This window comes from Propithecus coquereli, unplaced genomic scaffold (genome assembly GCF_000956105.1).
Source record: "Propithecus coquereli isolate 6110/MARCELLA unplaced genomic scaffold, Pcoq_1.0 Scaffold122, whole genome shotgun sequence".
Taxonomy (NCBI): Eukaryota; Metazoa; Chordata; class Mammalia; order Primates; family Indriidae; genus Propithecus; species Propithecus coquereli.
Genome location: NW_012136303.1, coordinates 2,907,361 through 2,915,455, shown reverse-complemented (window position 1 = coordinate 2,915,455; position 8,095 = coordinate 2,907,361). Strand labels below are relative to the sequence as shown.

Sequence of the window (8,095 nt, the reverse complement as noted above, 5' to 3'; positions counted from 1 at the left end):
AAATAAAATATATTATTAAAATTATTTCCACCTTTGTTTTAACTTTTTATAATGTGGCTACTAGAAAATTTTAAATTACATAAATGGCTTGTATTATACTTCTAGTGATGGGGCAGAGCCAGAAAGTCTCTAAGGTGAACAAGGGCTTTGAAGTCAGACAGACCTGATCTGAATCCCAGCTCAAACACTTCATAGCTATGTGACTTTGGGCAACTTACTGTCCCTCTCTGAGCCCCCGTTTCCTTATCTGTGAAATGGAGATAAATGTGCCCACCATGCAGGCGTGTGGTGAGGACCCAGTGACACACAGATGCACAGTATCTAGTATGGTGCCTGCAAGATTGCAACCGCTTTCTAAATGCTAGTCACCATTGCTGTTGTCATTGTGACTTTCTGGACAATGCAAGCAAGCGGGGAGTTATGACCAGCGCTTACTCCCATCTGGCTGGCACATCACAGCTTCTGAAGCATGTTCCACCTGACCTCCCTTCTGCAAGAAAGGGGCCTGAGGCTCTCTATGATTGTTTTAGAATAGGTCCACAAATTCTTTGGCATTCCTTTCTTCAAGAGGTGGAATCTAATTCCCCTCCCCTTGAGTGTGGGCTGAACTTGGTGATTCCCTTCTTCTTTTCTTTTTTTTTTTTCTTTTTTTTCTTTTTAGAAACGGAGTCTCACTCTTGAGCAGGCTGATCTTGAACTCCTGAGCTCAAGCAATCCTCACGCCTCGGCTGCCCAGAGTGCTAGGATTACAGGCGTGAGCCACCATGCTTGGCTAGTGATTCATTTCTAATGACTAGAATAAAGCAGAAGTGACAGTATATGGCATCCAAGACTGGGTCACAAGAGGCATTATGGCTTCCTCCCTGCTCTCTGTTTGCATCTCACTATGGGGAAAGCCCGCTGCCATTTCACGAGGAGACTCAAGCAGCTCTGTGGTTAGGCTCACACAATGCAGAACTGAGACCTCCTACCACAGCCACGTGAGTGAGCAATATTGCAAGTGGATCCTCCAGCCCCAGTCAAGCTTTCAGATGACTGCAGCCCCAGCTGACATCTCCACTGCAACTTCATGAGAAACCCTAAGACACAAGTGACCCAGTTTAGCCCCTCTCAAATTCCTGACCCGCAGAACCTAAGAGATAATAAATGGTTGTCATTTTAAACTGCTAAATGTTGGGTAATTTGTCACACAACAATAAGATAACCAATACGCTTTCCTTTTGCCCCTGTAGTAAAGGTATGCTCCTCTTCAGGAAAAGTGGCCCCAGTCCTGGTCTGGTCCACTGTGGGACTTCAGGGGCCACCACAGGGCCCAATGGCCAAGTCACAAACCACAGACACCAGGCCAGGCTGCCTATGTGTTCACAGGCTGTTTATTTACCCAAGAATAAAGAGGAGAGAGAGAGGATGAAGAGAAAAACCAGATACACCAAGGTGGTGAGGCTGAGGGGAAAATGAACAGAAAGACTCCTCTTCCTTCTCTTGCCACTGACCCCAGGGGACTCCAACTTCAGATGGGACCTCTGGGGGTGGCTTAGGGACCTCTAGGAGGCCTGGCAGCTCTGCTGTTGGCTGGAGTCAGGATCCTCGCAGGGGCAGGTCCCAGGCTCGGAATGGCTTCTGTGTACACAAAATATCTCTCTGCAAAAGGCACTGGTGGAGGTGGGCAGCGGGAAGGTCACCCCGTCACAGGCAGGACCCACTATGTCCTGGGTCTGGGTGCTAGTCCCCAAGACCAATCCAGCTCCCTTGGGGGCTGGGTCTCTGAGGCCCATGTTCCTCTCCTCTCCCTTCCCTCGGCCCCGTGGTGAGCAGGCAGTTGGTGGAGGCCCAGGCCAGGCCATGTGATGGATGCCCCCTCTTCAGGGCTAGTGCACCAGGTGACTTCTAGGCCAAGAGCCCCAGGCGGGTGACTTTGGCCGAGAGGAAGGAGTGGATGATGAAGACCATGGTTTTTGGACACGAGTGCAGGTCCAGCTGCTGTAGGGTGGATGGAGAGAAGGGTCAGGGGCCCGTCCAGCCTGGCCTCCAGGAGAACATACCCCCTCCTCCCCAGGGTGGAGAGGCAGCCCTTCACTCACGATCTCGCCTTCAGCACCCCCAAAGTCCAGGAAAAGGAGACTGGCACCATCATCTGAGGACATCTGCAGCTTCTCGAAGGGCTGTCGGAGCAGCACAGCTCGGGCCGTGCCTGGCTCAGCCGCCCACAGTGTGAAGCCCTTGTCAATGTGCACAGAGAGGCTGCAGGGACGGCCGTTCCACGTGCAGGCTGCAGGGAGGGCATGTGGGCACAGGCACAGCCAGCAGCTCAGAGACCACAAGCGTGACCTCCAACCCCCACTGCAGCTCCACGAGGTAGGGCTTGAATACCTCCAGCGATGGGAGGCTCACTGTTTGTCATGACACCCGTACCCTAAACTACTGAAACAGCTCCAGCCTCAGAGAACCTACACCCACTTCTAGTCCCACTTCTAGCAGCACCATAAGTAGAAAGGAGGAGCTTAAAAATCTGCCATGGACAGGAGGCCCACTCCCTATAAGTCTACATCAACAGACTTACCAAACGTGGCCCTTAGAGACCCGTAGAATTGCCCAGCTAAATTTAAATTTTAGATAAACAATAATTTGGACATACTAATTTATCTGAAATTTGAATTTAACTGGATGTCCTATATTTTATCTGGCACCCCTACACCAAGTGCCATCTCTCGCATCCTCACCAGCAGAATCACAAAACCAGAGCAAGAAAAACCCCAGGGGTAAGAGTTCTCTCTACCTGCTGGGGTACCTGCACATCCGAAACAGAAGGTTCTTGAAGAGCCCAAATCCTACTTTCTATGCCCCTCCTGAAGCACCCTAATGAAGGAAGCTTGATTGCCTCTGGGGATAAGAGGCTCGTTACCAGAAAGGCACTCCCAGATCCACCCAGCGCACCTGTAGACACCTCCTGCACACCCTCGGCGGCCCGGTGACAGCCATCCACTAGCTGGCGGGTCCAGGCAGCCAGCTCCTGTGGTGACTCCACGCTGAAGAGGTGAGTGTCCACACCATGGCGTGTGCCCGTGCGTAGGGCAAAGGAGAGCTCTGTGTCGTAGGGCACCGAGCCCTTGGAGGGGCCTGAGTGCACCAGTCTGGGGATGGGGAGCACAGGGCTAAGCATGAGGCTTTGGGCAGGGGACAAATAGTTCTGGGCAAAGGGGGCAGTGACCTGGGAAGGGACCCTGTGAGTCCTTTACCACCTAACGGGGGAGGGCTTGCCAGTGGGAACTGACTGACTCAGCAGGAGACACCCCCTGCCCGCTTCCCCCTTGCTCCCTCAGCTCCAGCTGCACTGCTGTCCTCACACATACCAGGTACGCACCTGCCTCACACTTGTGCACATGCTGTTCCCTCTGCCTGAACACCCTTCCCCAATTATCAGCATTGCTCGCTCCCTCACTTCCTTCAGATCTTTGCTTAAGTGTCACCTTCTCTGAGAAGCCTTCCCTGACTGCACCCTCCCCCCACCCCTATTAGCACCCTTGTCACGCACTGGCCTTCCTTTTTCATCATGGTACCAGAAATTATACTTTTTATTTATTCATTTTTTTTTTTTTTTGAGACAGAGTCTCACTGTGTTGCCCGGGCTAGAGTGCCGTGGCGTCATCCTAGCTCACAGCAACCTCAAACTCCTGGGCTCAAGGGATCCTTCTGCCTTAGCTTCCCAAGTAGCTGGGATTACAGGCATGTGCCACCATGCCCGGCTAATTTTTTCTATGTATTTTTAGTTGTCCAGCTAATTTCTTTCTATTTTTAGTAGAGACGGGGTCTCACTCTTGCTGAGGCTGGTTTCGAACTCCTGAGCTCAAACAATCCGCCCGCCTCGGCCTCCCAGAGAGCTAGGATTACAGGCATGAGCCACCACGCCCGGCCTATACTTTTTATTTATTTGTTTCAGTTGGGTTTTTCCTGTCTTTTCACTAGAATGTCAGCTAAGGTAGAAATCTGTCTTTTGTTCATCACTGTATTCCCAGTAACTAAAATCATGCCTAACACATAGTAGGTGCTCAATGAACATTTGTCACTCGATTAGGCAGACAATCCATGACCTAATTATCCAGTAGACTCCCAACACAAGGGCCAGAGCCCAGCCTGGGGTAAGGAGACAAGTTGCCCTTAGACCCTGCAACTTGACTTGCACTTGCTGTGTGGCCTAGGGACGCCACTGACTCTCTCTGGGCAGCAGACCTCAGAGTTCTGGCCCATGCCCCTCTTTGCTCCTCTTTCCTCCCACTTTCTCTGCTGCAGCTCCTTTCCCCTTGGAGCTGCTGCTGATGCCCAGTCTCCCACTTTCCAGCCCTGAGCTACAGATCTGCAAGTCCCCAAGCTTCCCATCCAAGCTCCTATCCATCCCACACACACTTTGGACTTGATTCAGCATCTCGCCCCAGCCTCCTCCCTTTGCACCCCCACCCCCAGTCCCATGCTCACCCAGACACAGGCTCCAAACCTCCTGTTCATTCCGGACACCTCCTTCGCCCTCCCCATCTGGCAAGCGCTAAGCCCTGTTAATTTTACCACCCATGTGGTTTCCAATGCAAATGTTGCCTTTCTTCGCCATCTGCTGCCTCCACCCACCTCCACCTCCCCCAGCCGCCATCATCTCTCCTGCACGACTGTATCAGCCTCCCAGCCTCTGCCCTGCACTCTTCAGGGCCTCTTCCACGTGGCAGCCACAGGGAGTCTTTTAAAACACAACCAGAGTCACCTTGCGCCCTGGCTTAAACCCTTCCTTCAACACCGCCACAACTCTAAAGGTAAGGTTGACGTGCCTTAACCAGGCAATAGAGGCTCTGCGAGACCAGCCCTGCCAAATCCCCATCTCGCTTCTCTCTGCTTCCTGCATGAAATCTGCATTCCCATTATACCACACTCACAGCTCCATGAACATGCTATAAGTCCTCCATGCCTCTGTGCCTTTGACCATGATATTCTCCCTGCATGAGATGCTCTTCCACTCTTTCTTTTTTTTTTTTTTTTTTTGAGACAGAGTCTGACTTTGTTGCCCGGGCTAGTGCTGTGGCGTCACCCTGGCTCACAGCAACCTCAAACTCCTGGGCTCAAGCGATCCTCCTGCCTTAGCCTCCTGAGTAGCTGGGACTACAGGCACGCGCCACCATGCCCGGCTAATTTTTTCTATTTTTAGTTGTTTGGCTAATTCCTTTCTATTTTTAGTAGAGACGGGGTCTCGCTCTTGCTCAGGCTGGTCTTGAACTCCTGACCTTGAGCGATCCTCCTGCCTCGGCCTCCCAGAGTGCTAGGATTACAGGCGTGAGCCACCGTGCCTGGCCTCTTCCACTCTTTCTTAAACAGCAAACGTCTTCTCAGCTGTTAGAGTCCAGCTCAGACATCACCTCCTCCCTCAAGCCTTTCCAGACCAGGCCAGTTAAGTGGCTCCTACAAGCCCTGCACTGCAATGGCTGTTTCTGGGTCTGTCTCCCCCATCAGACTGTGTTTTCCCTGAGGGGAGAGACTGCTGGGGTCAGCTCTGTGTCCCCCGAACCATGCAGCACAAGGTGTAGGTGTCAATGAATGAGTGGCTGGTGAAACCTCACATCCTTCTGTTGAAAGCTCCCATTTCACAGATGAGGAAAACAAGGCCCAGACGGGGCAGATGCTTGCTTCAGGTCACCTGGGGATAACTCAGGGTAGAACAGGGCTGGAGTTCCTGGCTTCTGGGGCCCCTCTGGAGCATCTCCCCCCCGCCGAGCTCTGGGTACCTGGTGGCGATGAGTGGGGCAGTGCGGGCCGGCCGGCTGAAGGCCTCACGGGTCTGGGGGAGACAGCAGTACAGAAGCAGCTCCTTTTCGGTCAGCAGGGCCAGGGTGGGGGCTGTGCCCCCACTGGGCAGCTGCAGGGGGCAAAGCAGCAGTGAGGGGAGGTGGGGAGGGGAGAGGTCAGAGGGCCAGGGTGCAGGGAAATGATGAGGGCCACTGAAAACAGGGCCAGCTCCAAGGGAGGAAAACAAAGGGAGGGACAGGTCCCGATGGGGCAGGCACCTGCTCAGTCAGCCAGCCGATCTGCTTGATATCCTGGCTCCCAGCAGAGCCAGTAGCTGACAGCAGTGCCTGCAGCTCGTCCTTGACCCAGGGCACCAGGGCGTTGACCTGGGCTTGGATGGCACCTGCCCACGACCTTGCGCTTGCTTCATCCTTGGCCCTCAGGAATAGGGTGTCTTGGCCATCTGCTGAACAGATCTCCAGATACCTGCAGGTACAAATGGGGTGGAGCGGGGCCTGACCACTAGGCTGCAGCTGCCCAACCCTGAAATCTGGCCCAAGAAACCCCACCCACCACCAAACGAAGAGAAACCACGGGGGACATCCGTGAGAGAATCAGGAGCAATGCTCACTGCTGGGCCACCAGCCACAGTTGTTGGGGCTTCAAGGGGTCTAGGGACAAGAGACTATGCCATACACAAACATATGCACATATGCACAAAACGCATACACACACACACTCAAACGTGTGATGCAGACAAAATTATTACTGTGTGACAATTCATGATCTTGCCCTTTTCTCCTGGTTTCTAAGGAAGATTCTCTTGCTGGGCCAGCTCACCGGTTCTCCTTTTTGCACAGAACCAAGTCATTCACTAACAGAGACAAACACTAAACTAAAGAAGAAACTTGAGAGGCCACATTGATCTACATAACAAAGAGCTGGGGGAATGGCGGGGGAGAAGGGAGGACCACTGCCAGGCAGGCAAGGGTGGAGGCGAGTTTCAGGGAGGTTCCAACAGGAGTAGCAACAGGGAGAGGATTTTCAAAATGATCTGTGAGGCATTAAACACTCACTACCCTTTGGCATCTCGGTACTGGATGGAGTGAGGCAGACGGCAGAGGCTCTCAAACAACACCCACCCCGCACCCTTCACCTCTGCCTTCCACTACTGCAGAAGTTGAAAGCAAAATACTTGAATTCCCAGCCTCCCTGCAGCAAGGGCCGACCATGGGACCCAGTTCTGACCAATGAGATACAGACAGAAGTCTCTGAAGAGGGTGTCCCTTCCTAGGTGTGGCAGTCAGTCTCCAGAGATGGCCTCTGCCAAATCCCTCCCTCCCTGTGCGCATAAACCACTTCTCCCAGCAAGAGGGGAATTCATTTCTCCTCCCCTCGACCTTGTGATTTGGTTTGACAAAGCAAATTTGGCAGAAGTGACATTCTGGCATTTCCAAGCCACCATATAATAAGTCTAGGCTAGGCATGGTGGCTCATGCCTGTAATCCCAGCATTTTGGGAGGCCGAGGCAGGAGGATCCCTTGTGCCCATGAGGTCCAGCCTGCAGTGAGCTATGATCACGTCGCTGCACTCCAGCCCGTGTGACAGAGCCAGACACTATCTCTAAAAAAATAATGCATTAAAAAAAGAGAAGATGAGGTCCAGTTACCCTGAGAGCAACATGCTCTGAGGACACATAAGCTGGGAATGTGGAAAGGCCATATGGAAAGAGAAATGCACAGCCAGCCCCTAACTCTTCCAACCATCCCAGCTGAAGTACCAGACAGGGGTGAAGCAGCCATCTTGGACTTCCAGCTCCAGCGGATTCCACGAAGAGCAGAACTGACTGCCTGAGTCAGCCCACATTAAAGAATTGTGAGAAATAATATTATTTTCTAAGCCACTAAACTTTAGGAGGGTTTGTTATTCCAGCAATAGATGGCCAAAATACCAGGAGAAAAGTCTCTTTGCCTTTTGCCTTTTTTCTGTCTGGAATATAGACACAATGCTTGGAGATGCAGCCACCATCCTGCCTCCAATGAAGAAGAAACCCATAATAAAAATGGCAGAGGAAGGCCGGGCGAGGTGGCTCACGCCTGTAATCCTAGCACTCTGGGAGGCCTAGGTGGGCGGATCGTTTGAGCTCAGGAGTTTGAGGTTGCTGTGACCTAGGCTGACGCCACGGCACTCACTCTAGCCCGTGCAAGAGAGTGAGACTCTGTCTCAAAAAAAAAAAAATTAGGCTGGGCGCAGTGGCTCACGCCTGTAATCCTAGCTCTCTGGGAGGCCGAGGCGGGCGCATTGTTTGAGCTCAGGAGTTTGAAACCAGCCTGAG

The 8,095-nt window shown here is 52.6% G+C and overlaps 1 protein-coding gene across 1 annotated transcript in view; it reads right to left on the bottom strand.

The window, feature by feature from the left end:
* Positions 1–1,343: 1,343 nt before the first annotated feature.
* The window catches only part of SNTA1 (syntrophin, alpha 1), a 24,699-nt gene continuing 17,947 nt past the window's right edge, over positions 1,344–8,095 (bottom strand). Inside the window, exons 4-8 of the mRNA XM_012637730.1 lie at positions 6,039–6,246; positions 5,760–5,890; positions 2,935–3,131; positions 2,082–2,269; positions 1,344–1,980 (exon numbers count right to left, since the gene is read on the bottom strand). Coding sequence (XP_012493184.1) covers positions 1,888–1,980; positions 2,082–2,269; positions 2,935–3,131; positions 5,760–5,890; positions 6,039–6,246 — 817 coding nt within the window. The 3' untranslated portion in view covers positions 1,344–1,887. The remainder of the gene's footprint in view (positions 1,981–2,081; positions 2,270–2,934; positions 3,132–5,759; positions 5,891–6,038; positions 6,247–8,095) is intronic.